Source organism: Prinia subflava, chromosome 4 (genome assembly GCF_021018805.1).
Source record: "Prinia subflava isolate CZ2003 ecotype Zambia chromosome 4, Cam_Psub_1.2, whole genome shotgun sequence".
NCBI lineage: Eukaryota > Metazoa > Chordata > Aves > Passeriformes > Cisticolidae > Prinia > Prinia subflava.
The window spans coordinates 51,832,326-51,854,780 of record NC_086250.1 but is presented as its reverse complement, the minus strand read 5'-3'; the positions used below and the strand labels follow the sequence as shown (position 1 = coordinate 51,854,780).

The window sequence follows — 22,455 nt, the reverse complement described above, 5'->3', positions numbered from 1 at the left end:
TAAATTATTTGTCCAGTTGCAGCCTGTCCTTTAACTGTATTCACAAGTAACTGTTTATGCTTTGAGGCAATAAGAAAAAGAAAAGGGGAGTTAACACTCATGTTAATGAAAACTTTATAAATCAAGATTATTGTCCAAAGACAAATCAGCATGAAAAGATACTAAACAATTATTAAATATTTAATATTACAGGCCAGATGGAATTGGAACGGTATCTGTGGAAGAGAAAGAAAGGTTTGAGGAAATTAAGGACAGACTTTCCTCCCTTTTAGAAAACCAAATAAGCCATTTCAGGTGAGTGTATCATTTATTCAATGAATGCTACATTTTTTCTGGAAGAATTTTCTCATGGTGTTTAATCCACGAGATTAATATTGGTCTTGAACAAGTGGAGTGAAAATGGTCTGCTTGCAAAGGAATAGCTTAAATATGGAATAATTTATTTACAAAGATGGTTGTACTTTAAATTTACTTGTGTAATATTTGTGAGTTAATAGATCTGATAAAAAAGATTATGCAAGAATAGGCCTTGATTTTGTCGATTTTTTTAAAGTTCAAGCGTTGTATAACTGTAACCAAGAAAATTCTCTGAATGAAAGTGACTGTGTCAGAACTATTTCTGGATTACTATGGATCAGTAAAATCTGATGAGTAGAGAACATCTTTGATAGATGGCAGCTAAAAATTTTCTTGATATCTCATGTAATGCTGTTGGTCTCATGATATACATATCTTCCTTAACTTAAGGGTCATCATGCTCAATAAGGAGTTTGTCATAGTAAGGACTGTCAATACCAGCAGAAGTTGTTTAGAGGAGTACAAGAAACAGAGGAAACGTGGGATTTCTTGCTGTTTGGTAGCAATTGATGGTTTATGAAACTTAGTATAAAAATTGCAGGTAGACCGCCAAACCTGTTACTTTGTCACACTAAGCCAACCTATCTGCCACTATTCTGTCAAGCTAATCCTTTTAGACTGTATTTGTAGAAATTTCTGTCTCTGTATCACGTCATAACAGCCAGTCCCACAGTTTAAATAGTTCCTTATGAAGCAGAACTTCTGTTTGTTTGACTATGAGTTTGCTGAATGCCTCTCTGGTTTGTTGAGGTAAATCTCTAGTACTCAGTGGCATCATAGGTCATTGGGGATTTTTTTAACATAGAGGTCCTAGCAGCCTTCACTTGGGACTTCATATTAAACTAAAGAGAGCTAGGGTTCTCCTTGGAGAGTATTCCTTTTGGGGAAAAACGAGTCTTTTCTTTCTTCTTTCTTCCCTTCTAGGGGAATAAAGACCTCTTGCAAGAGAAATGATACAGACTGCTCCCTACTTTCAGGCCTTCACATGCATGAGACTAATTACAAAATGTATAATAAAGTCTAAATGATCTTTTGAGTTGGAACAAATAAAAACCAGTCATGTCTGCTAACTTACTCAGAGTTATGTTGATGAGCTTGGGCTGCAATGGTGATCATAGAATCTTGGTGGATTTGGTGGAAAAACGTCTTGGTAGATTTCGAGCAAATTTAAACAGCATTAGACATTTGTCCTTGAGAGCAATTAAATGTGTCATTCAAACATGAATTACTTCATCCTTCATAGGACTCTAAGGTTTGCCTTAAAATCCTGTTTATCAATACAAACTGTGCTCTGCCAGGTGAGGAGTAATAACTATTTCTTACTGTGAACAAATATTAGAAATCAAATAAAAAATAGATTAAATGTCTGGATTTAAACAAGGATACTGGCATAATACCTTGTTCTAATGAGATGTCAGTCACGTGTATATGCCTAGAGTTGAAATCCTGAATTGGCAGCTCCTCTAATCTCATTTAACATTTTGTAAGTGCACTGATCATTATAACTAGGGGTTCAGTGGTACAGACTTTCAAGGATCATCAGCACTTTTTTTTTTCTCTGCAGTACTTTTCTAAGCTTTGCCTTCTCTCCATTGCTCAGTGTTGTGTGCACTGGCCAGCTGTCATGGACAGTTTAGCTGAGGAGTGCACGTCTCTTCCTGCCTTTCAGAGCAGCTCTGAACATTTGCTGTGTCCACCTAAGTGACTAGGTCACACCCATCTGGAAAAGACACTCTCCCTTGCCTGCCAACTGACCTGCAGCCTCCAGTTTTAATACTCCCCTCTGGCCTTTTTAATTCTCATTGTCACTGCTGTCAGCCTGGTTCCATTATGCAGTCAGCCCGTCCCGTGCTAGTGGCTGTTGTCTAAAGTAGTTCTTAAGGTACTTACACCTTTCCTCTCTGTCACCTTGCCTACCCACTGAGACTTCAGATCTCTGCAAGCCTCTCAGGCATCAAATGTGGAAGAGACAACATTTCTGAGAAAGCTGTCGTGAAGGTCTTGGGCTTTAACCTCTTGCCTGGCTGTGTGAATTTTATCTCTGGAGTCTTTACAGAGATAAAAGCAAATACTGGAATTGTCACTGCAGGAAATCCTGTTTTAACCTCATTTATAAAGCTTTATTTTGGCTGACCAAAATGCGGATCTAAAATTCACTGGTCTGAATCCTTTTATCATTAGAAAAGATTTGACTACTGGAAAACATTAGAATAGGTGGCTACCTTTCTCAGTGAGTAATAATAAGAAAAAAATAATCTCAGCAAATTAAAAAATCCTTTTTCCAGCTGGGGATATCCCAGTAAGATTTTATAGACAGGATTAAGAGAAATTACAGTTGCCTGAGTATTGTATTCTCATTGACCTGCTATACTGCATCATTCAGTAGACAAAAATAAAAAATAAAGCTATGAATGCAATCACTTTTTGATTTACATAGTTTTAGGAGTGGGCATGGTTTAAGTTATAGCTGATAAAATTTAAGATAAGTGCTTTTTCAAGGTATTTTAATATAATAGAAAAAATATGAAATATCTGCCAGCATTTATATCTCTAGAAATTAAAATATCTGATAATTCATCCTTGTCTTAATCCAATTTTAAAATAAAATACAATATACAGAATGTTGCTTCCCAGGTCCAATAGCAGTCATGTCTACATGAAAAATAGTACGTTTTTCCAGGAGGATGACAATTAAACTCATCAGAGACCTTTAAATATCCTTCATAGTTGATAATTTGGACTTTTTAGGGTCTTTTCTGCACTTAGGCCTAAAATGCTGGTAAGCTGATACTGCTGTGATATGTATGTACTCTATGGTTGACTACTGAAGAGGCTTTCTGCTTTTATTAGTACTTCAGGTATGGGAGTCTTCTGCTAACATAATTTAATGTGAGTTGTATGCAGATACATCTTAAAGTAAATTCATAAAGGAGCTTTTATCATTCTGATTATTTTATGTTTCTCTTATTTTTTTCTTTCTCCTTTTTTTTTTCTTTTTCTTTTTATTTTTACTTTCTAAGATACTGTTTCCCTTTCGGACGCCCTGAAGGAGCTTTAAAAGCCACACTTTCATTACTTGAAAGGGTAAGTTTGAGAACATGTTTTAAGTTCTGTGTGACTGCTGAGCCTGCATTTTTCTTTTGCATTCAGGTTGCTGAAAGCAGACTCATGTGTTCTCAGGTATTTTACTGCTGGTTGTAACTGCTTACTGGAATGATGGTTGTGTTTGGGTTTTTCTCATTGTTTTCCACAGAGGCAAACAGCTGTTTTCTGTAGGTTTTATTTATATTCCACAAATGCATAACCTGAGTCAATTTAAGCAAAAGTTAGACACAGCAAATCTGACATGGGCAGCTACCAATGTGAACTCCTGCCCAGCAAATCCTCTTGTATTGACTAGAAAGGAGAATACCTCATAATGATAAAAACATCTCAGTCATCTCTGTGGAAAAAGGACTTTAAATTCCAGCAGAGATTCCAAAGGAATTGTATCAGCAGGAGTCTGATGAAGGTATGAATTTGAAAAAAGCTTAGGTCCCAGTTCTGTTGCTTTGCCAAAATCTGAGAGCTTTTGTCCTGGCAAATATTACTTATTCTGCAGTGCATAACACTTCATGGATAGAGATTCTCTCCTAGAAAACCTCTGCCATGTTCAGAAAATACATAGGGAATTAGGTATATATGTTTCACTTACCATCTTAGTGATTGTAGTGCTGTAGTTCCTTTGTGCTTTTTGAAACACCATTTCCTCTACCCATTCCTGCTGTCACAAATGGTAATGCTGCTCTGACTGCTGCTCAAGCAGCACTGCTGTCAGTCTTGACTGGGAACAAATGTTCTTTCCTACATTTGTGGATGCAGAATGGGTTAGAACCATTTTATTTTACCTATTGAAATTTATTTTACCCATGAAAATTTAGAAAAATAGTCAGACCAAGAAAAAAAGGTTTTGAATACAGTAAATTCACTTGTCAATAACCCAGAAGTTATTAATTTAAAAAGGCAAGTAAACACAGATAAATAAGTCATACTTGTGCGCAGTTATTTTAGAAGTCTGCTTTTCAGCAATGTCTTCTAATAGCTTCTCTGTTGCTGAACCTGTTTCTTTCCTAGCACATCCTTCCCCAGACTCTATCTCTTGCTCCCTCCTTTTAACAGTAGCTTTTAGATATATAAGGGTGTAGCCTGTCCAGGGATCTACTTGAGAAGCATTTTTAAAGGTTGTGAGTTATCTGAAATTTTATTATTTATATGAAAATGTGATAAAAACATACTAAGTTCTGTTTACACTTACCTGTTGAAAGTTAATGGAGTTCAAAATTAAAGTAAAAGTGTAAGGACGTTATCAAATTTTTTTTAATATAGTAATCCAGAGTATGTTATGCTGCATTCATATAAAGAGGTATGGATTCTTGGTTTACCTCACTTGTTATCTTGGTGAGATAAAAACTCACACATTTTGAAAACATTCATATGGACTGTTCTTCTACTTGTCCATAATAAAATATTCTGCTGGAGTTCAATGTTTTCCCTGCCCTCTATATAGACAATTTTTTCACAGCAAGGACATGCTGAATTTGAATAATTTTACCCTGTTGAGGAGTCTACGGTTCTGTAATGGTGGAAGCTTTTCCACAGGTGAGATCCAAGCCAATTTCCACAATCACATCTTTAGTGGTAACCATGATGCAGCCCATCCACGGAATGCTCTTGTTCTACTGGTCTCAATGTCACCCCAAGACTGACTGGCTTGCTGCAAGATGCCAAACAGGAGGGCTAAATACCATACAGGCAGTCAAATCAGGGCTGAACAGAAACCTTCAAAGATGAAGATCCAGCTCCACCAGCTGAAATAATTCCTTTTTGACTTCTGCCTTTAGTTGTTATCAGATCTGCAGTAACTTTAGGATACTTTTATCATTTTCCTGTGAGGTTTGGGTAATCATTGTAATGAAGTGGTATAATTGTCTCTGACACAGGTTTTAATGAAAGATATTGCCACTCCCATACCAGCAGAAGAGGTGAAGAAAGTGGTTAGAAAATGTCTGGAGAAGGCTGCCTTGATCAATTACACTCGACTTACAGAATATGCCAAAATAGAAGGTTAGTACAGCAATCAACTGCTGAAGTGGCTGTAAAAGCCAACAATGCCTATTAACTGCATATTCCATGAGCAGCCTTTTCCCTTTCCAGAACAAACCCCTTCCACAGCGAGGGGAAATGTCTCATTAAAATCTCAGCTGGTGAACTGTGGAGCTTTTTCCTATTCATTGCTTTAATATGCCTCCTGGGACCCTGTTTGAATGAAAGACTAGGACTTCCTAATTTAAGTTGCCTTTTGTTCTTACTTTTGAGTTCTTCATAAATTTAAGAGGTTGTTTATGGGTTATTTTTTATTTCTCTAACTATTTCTAGTGATTAAACTACTGACAGGAAATTCTTTCCTTAACAGCAGTGTCACTGTCTTGAAATTTGAAAACTGTGTATAGATTCTCTACTAAAGTATTTATAAGGCAGACAAATAGATGAATGCTATTTATTTTTGCTGCTGTGGTATCAGATGTATAATAATAATCTGATTATTAAAACCTTAATTACATTCTGATTGAATGAATTAAGGGGACAACATACTAGCTTTGAAGGTAATCAGGAGTTTTCCTGAAAGTTTGGTATGTTCTATAAGGTAAATAGTGAAATTAACTAAAATTTTGCTTAAAAAATGGCCTGGATGCACAGTGTGATTTTGCTATTTGTAAACCTTATGTAGAACAAAAAGGAAGTAAAAATAATCAAATACCTTGTCAAGACAGACTTCTTTTCTCCATAAAGTACAAAAAGCTAGAGACACTCCTGTCCAGATGTATTCAAGAACAGAAAGGTGTGTGCACTGGATTTTTGGAGCTAATCTCAATAAAGTATTGAAGGATTAATTCTGTTTTTAAAAAATATAAATTTTATGCATATTTATTTTTTAAATAGCATGTGTTTCTAGCAATACACCAGAAGAAACAGAGCTAGCTTAGGAGCAAATTGAAGAAGTCTCATCTATTTAACAATATTACAAAGCCAACTTTTTTTTCCCATTTTTATCTCAGCTCAAATTCTCTGAAAAACATGAGTTAACCGATCTCACAAGTGATTAACAAAAGATCCATCTCATCACTATAGCAACCAATATTATATCATGGAAGTAACAACATGAAACCATCCTAGTAACCAGTTTATCATAATTAATTATGATATCATGTTGTGTTAAAGGAAAAAAGGATGAATATTAAATCTGTTCTGGAAAATGAAAAGGTAAAAAATATTTTCCTTAGTTTTTACATTTCTGTATTCATAAAGGGAAATGTTAAGGTTCAGTTTTTAAGTCATGTATCAAACCTGTTGAAACAATGAGTATAAAAATAGAAACATTTTTATAATATGACAAAAGCTTGCAAAAGATACCGAAACACACTGACAATAAAATGGATTGTAAAGTTTTTTGCCAAGATATGAATGCATCTTTTCCCAAGATTTTTTACAGTGTCCTAGGGAACTGTGGGACTTCCCCTGAAGCAGCAAAGTTTGCATTTTGGCTATTCACACTTAACACTGAGTAAGTTGGAACAGCTCATGAAGATGACTCCCATATTTCGACCTGCAGTTTCCTTTTTTGGATTTATTGCCTTTTGGTTGGAACACAGCTAGATTAAGTAGTTTTACACTCGTATAGTTGTAAATTCAAAACACAATACATCATTGCATATATAAAGAGAAATAGGTGAAGTGCTTTTCTGACAATAAGGTACTGTTGGAAGTGAAGGGCTCCAGCACCATAACATCAGATAATTCAATGCACTAGATTTCAGTAGCAATGAGACCTGTATTGGTATCTTTTGATACTCTGATCATTACAAACATCCTACTTTTGCACTAACATAAATGTAATATTTTTCAGCAATAAGTTTCATTCTGCTGCTTTAGGTTTATAGGAGCATTATTGTATCTCTGCACTGAGGTTACATTCTTCTCATGAAAATAATTTATGTCAGTGTTTGCATTAAATGATTACTCCTCAAATTGCATAAAGAAAGCATAGAATCCTTAGCTTTATAATTTTATTGATGTCCTCAAATGTGGCTGGCATATATTTTGGAGATTTTTGTCCTTTGACTATTTCTTAAATGAACAACATCATATGATTCAGTCAAAATTTAAATTTTACAAGATAATATCATCTATAGATCAATAGCAAATGCCTGAAGAGTAGAGCTACAAAGAAGGTTCTATTACAAATAATATTCTCATAGTCTTACTTTCTTGTATTCTCTTAATATTACATATGTTTCTGAATTCCCAGGCACAAAAGGGATGCAAGCTCAGTGCCTGAGTCTGAGATAAAGAGTACAGAGGGCTAGTAATTGTAAATATATTACTCAGAAACATGCAGCATTTCTTCCTCACATGAAAAAAATCACTTGTGAGATGTACTCAAGATTTTAAGAAGCTATTAACTCCTTATGTGGTATTTATTCTTCTCTAATTATGTGAGTTTTATTTCTGTAACAATGTTTTTGTTTCCCTATTTTTTTTTTATTTAGCAACAGCGGAAAAGGACTCAGGTGATTACTATTTGTGTGCATGTCTGCATGTATTACAGTTGTAGTGTGTTGTGTCTGTTGTTGTTATTTTTCTTGACTTGAACAATACCAAGGTACTGACCAGAACATTTGTGATTGTTAGAATTAATTTTGGTGTCATTTAGTCCGTGTATTTACACTGATACTTAGTTGTGATGTACCTATTTATTAGCAGTTTAGCTAACTTGCTGGTTTAGAATATGACAAAGTTGTATTTTCTGTGAAAGGAGTATAACTAAATGATGCAGAAAAGTTTAAATTTTTTAAATTCAAAAACAGTTTGTGTATTTAGAGAAATGTAATTTCATAATCCTCTGCAAAAATTGTCTGTTTTTTAACAGGATTGTTCAATTTATTAATGAAGGTCTTGCTAGGAAAACTAATCTTGTAAAGCTGCTTTTACATTTCTCTGATATGGCTTTGTTTAGTGATATGTTTCTTTTTCTAGTTATAGCTGAGGGTTACAGGGATGGTGGTTCTTTGTGTTCCCAATTTCATGAATATGATATGGTGTATATTCTCCAATAGTACAGTATTTAAAAATCATCCTACAACAAGCAGCTGAAGTGGTATTTGTAGCTGAGTAGAACTGGCTGCACTGAAGTGAGGGGGACTGTGCATATCTGGACTGGGAAATAGAGCTGTGCACTATTACCTGATATACATACCCAAAGGAAGATGGATTGTGTTGCTTTTGGGGGTTTCACAAACAATATCAACCACAGTTATGGGAAGGAGTGTTGAGCTGGTGGTACTCTTGAATGAGCTGTTATTCCATCTGGAAAGACAGACTGGTGTGATGACTACAAAGCTGTATGAATGTAGTTCATAGAGGAGCCCCTAGCCAGTGGGGGGCTTGAAAACTACTAGCAAATTATTAAAAGTACTTTTTTTAACATCTGTGTCCATAACTGAGGTGTCAGAAAATTCCACCGATTTCCAAGATTTCCACTGTTTTTTGTTTAAAACTTTAAATGCCCTGTAAATATAGGAGATCTGTACAGGTAGCCCTGTAAAAAAAGGAGATCTGTTTGGAATTTTTAGAGAGGGTAGGCAATGTGCTGGTGGAATGGATATTCATGCCACAGTCTGCTAGGATGAGCTGATGGGAGCTCACATTGCTCAGATGATCTGCTGACCCCTCCAATCAACAGGGAAAGGTTCCTTAGGCAGGGGACTCAGAGTCCTCCAAAGGTTCTTCAGCAATTTCTCTGTGAAAGGCCAATCTCACAGCATCAAATACAAAACACCCTAAAGACAATTTCCCTTCTAGGTAAGATGCCTAAAGCTAGGTAGCTAGGTATTTAGATAGCTAAATATTCCATTTAATATTTTTGTGCTTCTAGGTATTAAAGAAAATATATCTTGAAATTAGAAATTGAGAAACAATTGAAATCAATTGAAAATAATCTTGTGAAATTTTAGAGATTTTTTTCCTTTTACTTTTGCACTCTAAGACCTTGCCTGTGCTCTTTTATACAATATATACACTTTTATGCAATGTATACACTTTCATACAATGTGTACCACCTCAAGTACAACTCTTCCTTGTTCCGCACACTTGCTAATCTTAGTTTATCTCTGGCTCTTTATGTGGGAAACCCAAAATCATTAAGCACAGATGACATAGTTACAGGCACAGAAATAAATAATTAAATAAAAATAATAAAAATTACTGTCCCCGATTTCAGTCACTTTACATTAGGTTTCCCCATGCTTTGAAAGAAACCACTGCCCTTCTTAAGACAGGAGAGTGAAGTTGTCCCGTAAGTGACCTGGCAAATAACTAGATTAGAGAATGGATGAGAGGAAAGCCTATCACATACAGTGATTCGCTGTGTGAGTTAGCTGAAGCTAGAGGTTTATAGGCTGTGTTTATAATTTAGTTGCTTAATTAAATACTAGTTCTGATTAAAAATGCAACTGAAAATTAATCAAAAACTCGGAAAAAAACATTGTTTTGAAAGGACTAGATGGACTGTGCCCACTGGAATTTTATGTAGCATTGAACACATTTCTCTGATGCAAAAGACAAAGCCACTGAGACAAATCCCAATACAATGACATTTTAGGGCCAAATCCTTCTCCTGTTGTTGTCTCTAGCTGGACTCCTACACATTTCATAAGGAACTTGATGTACAATATGCTTTGCCCTAATACTATATGTTGTATTTTTGTGGAAAATAGGAGAAACCTATTTCTAAATAGTTGTTATTTACCCTTTAACTTGTGCCCTATACATTGATAATGAATCTTGACTTTCAGGAGTGTCCATGTTATGTAATACAGAGGTGAATATGCAAATTCTTTTTGTTGTGAGAACCCTTTCTGAGCAGTGTCGTCGCCAGGTTCCCAGGTCTATTCCAAAAGTGCTCTCATTTTCACAGTCTCAATTGAGCAAGACTCTGAATGTTTTCCCAAAGACAGTGGTTACTTTCTTAATGGCAAGCATGGTGGTACAAGCTGCACTTCCATCAACAATATTTGTTTACAGTCAGGGTGACATTTTATTGAGCATCCCCCGTGGTTGTACTGTTATGAGTATAGAACAGATTTTTTTAACAAAAATTACATTTGCAGTGGCAGTTATACAGGGTTCAGGGTGTCATTCCTTATTACATGTACAGCTGAATTTCTCATGGAGTAGCTAATCTGCTCAGTCAGTGTAATTACTATTATGAAGAGAATAGCAAGAAACCTACTATTGTAATTTTGAACTATGTCTAAGAACTCTCATATAATGCCCTGGTAGTTTGCAGCAAGGGTTTATAGTTTTTCAAGGATATGAATCACAGCATCAATACATGCAAATCTCTTTTTAAGTATGACCCATTTTAATTTCAACACAGGCTGCCTTTGAAATTTCAGTACCTGAAAGTACTTTTTAAATCATATTGTGTATGGCATGTATTCTTGTCTTATTCAGTATTTAACTTACATTAACTCTTCCTATAGATAATGTTGAACATAAATGGACCTGCCAGATTCTGAGGCCAGAGACAAACAGCATTCTTCATATGCATTTTGCATACTTTCTATGAAGAGCCTATAGGAATTTGCATGGCTCTATCACCTGTTTTCTCTTCTTCAAAAAAAATGGCCTTCCTTACACAGACTCCTTATTTTTTACTTATAATTTATATATGTCTGTACACACAAAGTAATAATATGCATTATTTATTCCTTCTCAGAAATTAATGTTTTTCCATATTAAATTTATTAATCTGAATGGCTGAGGACTAATTAATTCTGCTATTGCTGCTGTTATTGCCTAAGAAAAGACAGGAACTTACACATAAATACATTTTTCAGTACAGGGGCATTACCTTGCTGTGCAGATGTAAAAGGGATTAAAGTGATAAATGTCTGTAAAGTTAACAGGGCAGTATCTGTCATTGTCTGTGCATATTAATTTCTGAGGCAATAGACAGATTGTAAAGATTTGAATTATTAGTCAGATGTCTTTTAACTCACTCTTTTTAAAAGATTGCAGTAACTCAGTATATGGGCTCCTTCTGCCAAACAGTTTGAATAAAAGCAACAAGAATAAAAATAAAGGAATAAGAATAAATGCCATTAAAATTGGAGGAAATAGTTACTCTGGAGTGCACAATTGCTCAAAGACAAATCAGTTGTCTGTTTCTATCAGAGGGACTGCCAAAGGCTGAGTAAATGTTAACTCCATACAAGAGAAGGTCAGGAGAAACTCAGAAGTTTGCAGGGTTTTAAGACATCGATCATTAACATAGAAGGGGAGTATGTAAATGCCGTCAAGGCTCAGAAGGATCTGTCTGGCTGTCATGGGTTAGCACTGGCCAGATGTTAGTGCACCCATGAATATATGTTTTTTCTCTAACAACTCTTGTGGGATGTGATCAGGAACAGAGCAGAGCAGGCTTAAATCTTGAAAACAAAAAAAAACCCACCAAAACTTTATTCATTACATAAGAACAGGGACAAAGATACTCTTAAACACACACAGAGACAGAAATAAAAACTTCTTAGAACATTTTTTCTCCCAGTTTCTACCTCTCCACCCATCACTTTTCACAGACCAACCTTTGGGTTTTAAATCAAACAATCACCACTCAAAAAACTAATCTTCAATTTAGCAAGGGAGAGAGGAGTCTCTCTCACACTACAAACTGTTCTTTAGAAAACAGGGGTCCACCCCTTATGTGTTTCTATGTCACTTATAGCACTGTCTGGAGAAGTCTGCTAAGGTGACACTCTCTTTTTCCTATGTCCAGCGCTCTCACCGCTGTCTCATAGGCCACAACTACATACAGGGCTTTTTAAGGATACTTGCATGCCAAGCTCTCTCCTTTTCACCCAGGGGCCGGGGTTCTAGGAGCAGGTCTGCCCTGAGGGCAGAGGGCACTACCTCACTCTCCCCCTCTCTTCTCTGCTCGCTCCAACTCTTCAAGTGCCAGTCACTGTAGCAAAAGCAAGGGGCAGCTGCATCCACCTAAAAATGCAGTTTATGTTCAAAAGAGACTCAAGTTCAGTCCATGGCTGACATTATGCAAGAAAAGTCCAGCTCCAAGGCTACTCCTCTCATTCTTCTATTGAGTTCCTTCTAATCATGCTTTATCATCTCGGTCCCAGGCCGCTGCCCTCTCTCCGAAAACTACCAGTCATGAGAATCAATGTCTAAGAAAAGTTTCTTTCTGCCAAGCAAGGGTTAACAGTTTCTTCTCGGCAGGGTGCAGGCTGAGGCACTCCCAGGCTCCGCAAACCCCCACGTGGCTGGGCAACTTCTCCCGGAGTTTGGGGGGGAGGAGGGGGGTGAGCACACACAGAAGGCACTTCCACAGTTTTCCACCCCTCCATCCTGGACGGGGCAGCTCAGTTCCAGTCCTGTCCCTTCTCTTCCCCCCCCCCCGGGGGGCTCCGGCTTACCTGAGCCGACCACGTGTTTCTCCTCCCCCACCCAGCCTCGTGGCCGGGCAGGGGAAGGAGACTTGAGACGTCTCTCTGCTAAAACTAGGATCTGAAAAGAGGCCGAGCCCCCCAGACTCTTGCTTTTAACTCTTTGTGTCCTCAGAGGCGTGTCCAAACCTCTGAGTGACCAACCCAGGTGCCAGCAGAAAAGCTGATCACTGATTGGACTGCCCACATCTCCCTAGAAAAATTCACCTCCCCCCCCCAACCACAACACTGGCTTAAAAAGAAGAACCCTACAAACATTATTGAGGCTGAGAAGGCAAGTGGAGAGAGTCATTGTATGTGGAGAGGACTTGATTAAAGCTCTCCATGCATGTTCATTTCACTGAACAAACAAAAGTGGGTTGCACGGCAGCATTGCACCTTCTTGGTCTCTGTTGTGCTGCTAAATGGAAATGAGGATATGGGCAAACATCCCTGATTCCAGTTTTGTACCAGAGGTCTGTAAAAGCCTCCCAGATTGTTAGGTCTGCATCCTGTCACTCCTTTGTAAACATACCTGCATCCTCCTTTAACAGCAGGGATGGGTCAGTCTTTGTCACTGAGCTTCCCCTTTTCAGTCCCCTGCCTCAGCCACGGGAAGGTCATTTCATTTGCTGTACAAGTGTATCATCACCTTACATTAGAATTAGTTCCCAAACTTAAGCATGCCAGCCTTGTCCTGAATCCCAAATGAGGGAGGGGTAGTTCCATCCTTCATTAGCATTTCATCATCTCCAGTTCCTCCATGCCCTATGATGTATTTTTAGACAAGAGTTTAGTACTCATGCAACCTAGGCTTTCATCACTTTGTCTCAGAGTAACTGCCTGTTCTTCACTTTTATCATTTCAGGAGTCTTTCTTTATTAAAATTTGAATTCCACCTTCTTGAACATTGGTGACAGGAACTGTGCAAAGTCATCCCCATGAGATGCCTCACTGTTCCACCAGAAACGTTTTATCTGCTACAGTCAAGTAACACAGGTTCTGATGTCTGTACCATGCTGGTGTCACACAGCCCTTCTGTGAAAAGTTAATTCAACCCTGTCTTAGAGTTTTGATCATTTTGAGCTGACATATTGCCAGTTTAGGAAATATTTGTTGCTGTTCATGGGTCAAAAAGTGTTGTCCCTTCCTTAAGTATTTTAATGTGTTTTTCTTTAACCCTTGAAGGTATTTTAATATGTTTGTCTCTCCCATTCTCTGGAATTATCAAATTCCTGTTACTCCATCTGTCTATTTCCCATGTTTTACACATTGTCATTGTATTCCTAATATTTATTCTAAAATCTCTGGTGAAAATATTAAGGAAGCTAAGATGAATCTTCAAGGAATCTCTCAAGAATCCTTTTTTTGCAGTTTCTCAGCACTGCTTATTCATTTTCACTTGAGGCATCTTCTTTATACCCCACACAGTTTCTTTTTTAATCCTTATTTTCTTCAGTTTAACTGGTAGTCTTCTCATGAGGCACAGCGTCAAATGCCTTAATAAAGCCAGAATAGATGAGTTCTACTGGATTTCTTTTATACAAAAATATCCTATCTAGAAAAGCACAAGTCTGGTCCAACCTACCTTCGCAAATCTGTTTTATTCTTTTTTTGGTTCATTTTATGTCCTTAATTAGTAATTTTTTCAAATTTTGTTTCAGTTAATAATTTTCAACATCTCATTTCCCTCTCCCGTGCCTGCCAGCATTAGATTTCTTGTTGCCATTTTTCAGTAAGGCTCTAAAATTTAGAGTCTTAAAATATTCTGGTTTTTTAAAAATACTTTTTACTAAATCTGCATTTTCAAGTGCCAGTTTTCTCTCCATCTCATAAGTGAGTTATTCATCTATTCACTTCCCTTTATTCATGAAGCCTTGCAGTTTGGCATGTTTGTTATCTCAGAGTTTATTCTACAGTATCAGGAAGTGCTGAGAATATTAGTTCTTTCCCCCTTTGAAGTGACATTAGAAGTGAAGAAAAGAAGGAAAATACCAACAGCTCGTATTTGTGTTGCCAAAATCAGAATACAAAAAATAATATATTAAATGCTTTGATGATCAGCTGGAAAAATGAGATTTTTTGTTCTGCTTTTACATTTTTGATATTGTTATTTCTATGTTTTTTGATAAGCCAAGATTCCATTTTAGGGGGGAAAAAACAAAAACAAAAACAAAAACAAAAACAAAAACAAAAACAACACCTGTGATTGCCCCATGAAGTAATTCCATTGAAGACTATGAGAAATTTTAAAAACTGGAAAATATTGTAGCATGACACAATAAAATGATACGTCATGGAGCAGGAGGTGTCAACTCTAACTTTTTACTAATCTCATAATTTTTCTGTACTTAGCTAATAATTGTAATTAATTCTATTTTTCCCCCCCTAGAATTTAAAATGCTATTGGCAATCACAGAAAGTAATTATGGAAAGACTCATTTCAGCTTCATAATTAAAGCTAAATTCCACTACTTGTATAAGGCTAGGGTTTGGGGTTTTTTCCAAAAAATATAGAATGTCCTTCCAGATCTACCTCCTTACTTTTTCATGCAGAATAAATTCTGTGAGAAATTGCACAAAAATTGAGCACAATCAAATCTAAATTATCTGTGGGTAGGTTATACCAGTTTCGGGGTAACTCTTCAGAGTCAGTTCAGGTTTAGTAACATACTAGCTTCAAGCAATCTTGCAGGTTTCACTTGTTTAAAAAAGCAAATGAATGGGCCCTGCTGGAGCAGAGTTGACTCCATAAAGCTCAAATTATGGTGTGCCTGTATTATCAATTCCATTGTGTCTGTTACACCGTAAGCCTACTGAGGCTGTGAACTTGGGAGCTTCTCAGCATACTTGCCTTTTTCCAACACCTCTGCCTGGAGAGAGGTTGGCTTTCCTGAGTGTCTGGTTCTAGACATGCTTGTTTCAAGAAAAAGGGGAAGGATGAAATACGAGGCAGGGAAAGCAAGTGACACAATATATGCTGTGTCACTGAGGGGGAGACTGGCAGGCCAGAGAAAGGAGTCTCCTAGTTGCATTGTATTCATGACCAAGAAAAAAATGCCTCTGTAATCAGCAGATTCCTGTGCTCAGCAAATGTCAATGAGAAATTAATCACACATGTTTAACAGCTTACATGCTGTGGAGAAAATGAGAGAGGTGAATTGTGCATTTGTCTTCAAGGATAAACTCTCTTGTGGAAAGCAAACTTAAGGAAGATTTTAGACACACTGTTATTAGGTTTTAGACATCATGATTGTCTCAGAAAGGAGCACTGGGGAGAAGTTCCCTGACCTGTGTGATGCAGGAGGAGAGGCTGGATGATCTGACAGTCCCCTGTGGCCCAAGGCTCTGGCGGTTCATGAAGCAGTCACTTTTTCATCTCAGTAGCAGCTCGCTCAGTTAACTTAGCTCATTTAACAATATTTTTGCGGTACCTGTGTGACTCACTGGTAATGCATACTTGAGAAAGCATCCATTATTTGCAAAGCCTGGTTTGCTTTTTCATTTTGGCAGGATGTGAAGCTGGAAACAGATGATTGATGGCTTTTTCTGTTTATTTTCTAAGAGATGTCAAGCAGCATATTTGCTGGCTTGACTCCTGCTGCAATTTGTTAGTTTGAACAGTGTAAACACATCTTAACAACCTTTAGTAATTGTGGGTAGAAAGACATCATGAATGTAATGAAAACTGACAGCACTGATTTCCATTTCTGTAATTCCTTTATGCTTACAAAGACAAGCACAGTATTTGGCTCAGGTGGTTTGGAGGTTCTGAAACTTCCAAATAAGAATTTATTGCTATTCATATTTCATATACACTACTTGCTTGGTAAAAAAAAAAAAAGTTAATATTTCATTTTTTCTTTCTCAAATTACTTCATAGCCCCTTGTGTATATACACATGGAAATGGTGGATATCCATAAGACATATTCCCTAGAATTTGAATGGTCTTTAATTACAGAGAAAAATGGCTAGCTGCTATAGTAACTTACATATGGAAAAGGAAGCTTTAGATGAAGCTTAAGTGAAATGTAGGGAAGTCTGTATCGTGCAAAAGAAATTGCATGTACTGATTTATTCTGTGAATAAGTAAACAAACAAACAAACAAACAAAACAACCTAGAGAGATTTGTCTAAGGATACAGACATACGAAAAGGTGGTAGAGAGTTGCACTCACAACTCTCTACCACCTTTTCGTATGAAACAATCTTCTAGGAAAATAATGATTTTTAAAATATGGTAAAAAGCTAGAAACATTAAGGGCAATTTGCATATTTTTAGCTAGTAATAAATATCTTCAGTGTAAACTAATAAATAGCCTGATGATTTTTATGGAAACATGAAATTGGAATTGGTTCAGTGTAATATAGTCCACATTTTCAGTCATTCCTGCCATGAAACATCAATTGGAAACCTGCCGTACTCAAAGGTGTATTTACAGTTTTCATATTCTTTTTCGTCCTAAACATGCTAATCCTATTGAGAAAAAACTGTTCCTGAGCATTAGTCCCACAGTGACTGAAAACTTTAAAATGTCTAGTTTAAATCATTTATCATGACTGATTTATTCTTCTGGCAGCATCATCCCTGATCAAAGGTAGGTCAGTCTCTTTCCCAAGTGTTTCCGCTTTGGGAACACCATATTCCCACACTGCCTGCATGTGAACATTGCTGATCCTCCTTTCATCCTTCATTTTATTAGGCTTATGATGCCTTTCAGACAAACACAACAAAAAAAACCTCTTTCCTTTCCATTTCTGATCAAAATTCATCATTTCAGCACAGATGACCAGAACTGCATTTCCTTAATGTTCAGTGTAATTTGTACTTGCCCAAGACCATATTTCTCTTCATTGTGATCTTATCAAAGTGGTGGAGCAGGATAATCTCACAGTTAGGTGGTAAATCTTTTTTCTTGTGCTCTCCCTAGTGGTAATTATATCTGTTCAAAAGCCATTTTTAGGCCATCTTGAGCTAATTTCAAGTGTGGAATAAGTGAATTTATTCCTGTGCAAAAATGCAACATGAGCATCAACACAATTATCAGAATTACTTTCTTAATAATTTAGAGGAGCCTTTCTAGGATATGATTTTTGAATATTTTACAGCTTATTTTGTTTCATTATGAATGTATGCAATTATGAATGCAATTATTTTGTTTACTTGGTTAGTGGTGAGGTAAGGAAGATTGGGGTGAGTTTGTAATAAAATGAGTTGTTTATGCTGAAATCAGATGTTCCAGCCATGCTCTGTATTAATGTCCCTGGTTTATTCCTCAGACTCATTAACACGAGTGACACTGCTCATGATGTATATTATCTGTATGAATTGTACTTGCTGTGTGTTCAGGGAGGGTAGGACACTGACCACTAGAAGAAAGAGCAATTTCAGTCCAGGATAAGTGTAGAAACCACTGGTTTAGTCTGAATCCAATTATAGTCTTTATAATATAAAATCTTAACAATAGGCACTTGGACGATCCTTTCTAATCTCTCCTGACTCACTGTGTTTGTTGTTATATTCATATAATCATTGTACAGCATAAAACTTGTAAATGCAATACAGTACAGTATTGATAACAGTGATCTTGGCATTATGCATGTAGTTTTGTGCCTCATGTGTGCTTTGTGCTTGACCCATGTTCCTGCACTAACTCTTTCTTGAGATAAATCCTGGTTTTAGAGAAAAAAAAAACTATTTCAGCATATCTGGTTATGTGATCTCTTTTAATAAGATCTGAAAAAATTCTTTGTAGTTGCTTCAATAGCTAATTTTCCTGCTTGGTTTTTGCATGAAAACAATGTGGGGTTTTAGTCACTTTGAAGTAAATATTTGTTGAAGGTTCTAATCCAGTGTTTCTTCAAAAATTGCATCAAAGCTATATATTTCATCACTGTAATATGCATTAGTGTGTTAGTGCTGGAGAACTGGACAGGGTCACCTGCCCTTAAAATGTGTGGAATGTTGCTTTGACTTAAAATGTTAAGTGTTTAAAAATATTTATTGCATGCAGATTGATATTCTTACTGACACCAACCAAGGAGAGCATTGAATTTTTTAATTAATCTGCTAATGTTCTATGTAATGATGAATGCAAATTGGGAAGGAACTGTCAGCAGAATTTTCTGCATATGAAGCTATGTGTTCACATGATTTGTTATCCATGTGATCCATAAACATGCACAAAAAATGAGAAAATAGAATTCCTGAAACCCTCACTGACATTGTTATCAGCTTTATAAGTTCTCTGCAAACCTGGTTAATGTGACCATACTTTCTATCTGATTATACTGTACATCATTTCCATCACCCATCATTTATGCTTAGCAACAAGAGCTTTGTTAGGTAAACAAGCTCTAATAACTCATGCTGAAGTTATCCCTAATAAAGCAAATTATGTAGCTGGAAAAGTTACTCTTACTGATTAAAATATGTTTGTAAAAAAATTCTGTTGGACTCTTCCCTTATCTTCTGTGATTCTTTCTGAAATCTAGTGCTAAGATTTTTTTTAATTGCAAACTAATTGTTTATTTTCTCTTTAAGTGTTTTAGTTGCATTTGGTTTACCTTTGTTGTTTCCTTTCTTTTTGAAGTCTTCTAGGTAGGATGAGTGAGCTTCATATCATCTGTAACTTTTGCATTTGTGCTTCTTTTAGGTGGAATTTTTAGTAGGCTTGTGTTACTTCTGTTATAAGAGCCTTATTTCATAATGCTACTTTTCACTGTAGTACTGAAAAGAATGCAGATTCACCTTTACTGATGAACAGCAGGTAGAAAATTAGTTATTTGAATAATTAGTTATTAGAAATTAGTTGTGTGGATTATTATAGTTTGCATTTTTTTTATTTTTAAATATGCCTAAAATGGAATGTCTTCTTTTGATGAAACATTTGGAATTTTAGACTGCAGTAAAAGGAAAGAATTTTGCTGATGACAGTAATTAGTCATCTAGTGAGAAGACATTGTACTGACAATCACAAAAAGGTCTCCACTATCTGCTGTCTTGTATATATGGCCTTGAAGAGACAAAGAACTTCCTTATTGCAAAAGTTGAGCATCTAATACACTGATGTACCCATTACTTCTCACATATTAAATCAGATAATGTTTACAGTGACGACTGATGCTCTTGTGAATTATTTTCTCTTTTAGTGATCTGGACATTCAGCTCTGTTTATGTGTATTAACACTTGAGATTTCTTTTTACTTTAGAAATTTGTCAGTTGCATTCTCTCTTACTGTAAATCATATTTGTAACTAAAACAATTTTGGTTCACATTTTATATTCATATAGAGACCATGAATCAAGCAACACCTGCAAGAAAACTGGAAGAGGTTCTTCACCTTGCAGAACTCTGTATCGAAGTGTTGCAGCAGAATGAAGAGCATCACTCAGAGGTGAGGCTGTAATTGCATTTGCTGTAGAGAATGGTTTGTTCCTAGATTTCCTCTCCGCTGATGCAAAGCAAGTCTGTCAAGAAACATTTTAGTTTTACTTTCTGACATATGTTTAAGGCAGTTCACATTTACAGAGGAATAAGAGACTTGAAGCTTATGTAAAGTGAAGTGAAATAAAGCTCTACTTCAATTCACTTGAATGAACTGTAGGTTTAAAAATGAAAATTAAAGAGCATAAAAAAGAGAAAGCATCTTTGTGCTGGAGGTGCTGAAATGGTATGGAAAACATTCATAGCCTTATACAGTTTTCCCTTCCAAATTTTCACCTGATGTTTAGAATAGAAAGAAAATATAACTGAATGCTGATTTTTCATGATGCTGTATAGATCTAGGTTGTAGATATAAAAACAATTATAGTTATAATAATCTCATTCCCATTGCTCTCCTGTTGATTGGAAAAGTATGCTTTTAAACTTGTGCTTTTAAAAATGACATTGTAAGGTAGAAGAAATTAAAAAAAACCAATTTTATGTTTCTTACTTTCACATCTTTTGCTTTTTGATGCAGAAACCATAATAGCTAGAATTCTAGCACATCTTATGTCAAGGAATTACAAAACTTACTTGGCCAGATGCACTTGTATATATTCATGAAATTTAATTAATAAATTAAATTTCTATGTTTTCTAAGGTTCAGGAAATTGTTTTTAAAATGTTCTCAAAAAACTCAATTAATATTTTTTTGGAAAATATGCAAAGGGATAAGCATTATTTAGTACATATAGTTATAACATATGATCATTCAAAACATCTGGTTTTATATCACACTATGGAATATGGTTTTTAGCTTACATCTGTCATGTGTGAACTTGTTATAGATGTTTTCTTTTCTACTGAAGAAACAGCTGTTTTGATGATTTGAAATTAATTCCCTGGAGGTCCTGTTCTACACTACTGTTGCCACTGTGTTACAGTGTAACGATTATTTAATAAAATGTATATATTGTGGTCTTTGTCTTGAGGACCTGAATGACTGTAAGAAAATTGGGCTTCTGTGGAAGAGAACACAGGAACAAAAGCCAGATCAAATCATGCATATATGATTAAGCATCTCTGTTCAAAGATCGCTTTCTATACTCCTTATTTGCAGTCAGAGTTGTGGTGTTTTTCAGAAGGATAAATATATTGCATGTGCCCTCAGAAAAATTTATTCAGCAGAAGTTCACAATCTAATCTAAGGTACCTTGAAAAGAATAAAGATTAAGCTAAGATTATTTGCTCCTTCCTTCATTTATGTATTAAATGTTCGATTTCACTGACATTTATAGGGCAATTTCAATATTAAAATAAATCTGAGAAAAAGATTGCCAAATTATATATTCCCTACTCAAAACTGAATATTAAGTATGGTGACTTCACATCATGATGTTATGCAAATGTTCAGTGTTTGATGCTCCAGTTGATGAAAAGGATCAACCATCTGTAAAATAATATACCACATTTTTTAATACAAAATTTTTTTTTCTTTCTTTTTAATTCATAACATTTACAAATTTCTGGGATTCCCAAAGGGAAGAGAGGTATGTGATTCCTGATGAACTATGCATTGTTTTACTCTGCTCATAGCATGGAACTGTGCATTGAACATGTAGCATAAACTGTTTTGATTTCTGGTGTTGTATAGCCACATTTATGTGTCTTCTAGCATCTAAGAACACCATTCTTCCTTTAATCCACTCAATGTTTCTGTTGTCCTAGAATGTATGTCACCAATTGCTAATTGCTTTTAGGCTATTATTATCCATAACAACTGGGCTGTTACATTTAGCTTTAATTTTTTTTCTACTCTTCTTTCTTGCTGCACAAGTAATGATGCATAGCTCTTGAGAGAGTCAGAAGAATTTCTGTCTGGGTTCAAAGTGTCATTTACGAACCGGAGGAAAATGGAGAGAAAATGTGCTCGTTTTCTAGTTTTGGTTTTCTTTGTTTTGAAGTTTTGGCAATATTTTCTGAAAAGAGCTTTGCTTGCTTAGAAGGGTCCTCTGTTGGTGCCTACATACATTTTTTATTTTCTTGTAGTTATTTTCTAGAGTAAGGAGCCTGTTCCTTTAATGAATTTCTACTTAAAGTTCATTAATAAAAAAAATCTTAAAGTTTGATGAAA

The 22,455-nt window shown here is 35.9% G+C and overlaps 1 protein-coding gene across 3 annotated transcripts in view; it reads left to right on the top strand.

The window, feature by feature from the left end:
- CADPS2 (calcium dependent secretion activator 2) overlaps positions 1 to 22,455 on the top strand; it is a 288,930-nt gene that overhangs the window by 206,571 nt on the left and 59,904 nt on the right. For all 3 annotated transcript variants that reach the window (XR_010080295.1, XM_063396763.1, XM_063396762.1), the window contains exons 14-17: positions 193 to 294; positions 3,378 to 3,441; positions 5,337 to 5,460; positions 20,189 to 20,292. Coding sequence is in view for 2 of the 3 variants with exons in the window: in XM_063396763.1 (XP_063252833.1) it covers positions 193 to 294; positions 3,378 to 3,441; positions 5,337 to 5,460; positions 20,189 to 20,292 (394 nt within the window). In the remaining variant the exon portion in view is untranslated. The remainder of the gene's footprint in view (positions 1 to 192; positions 295 to 3,377; positions 3,442 to 5,336; positions 5,461 to 20,188; positions 20,293 to 22,455) is intronic.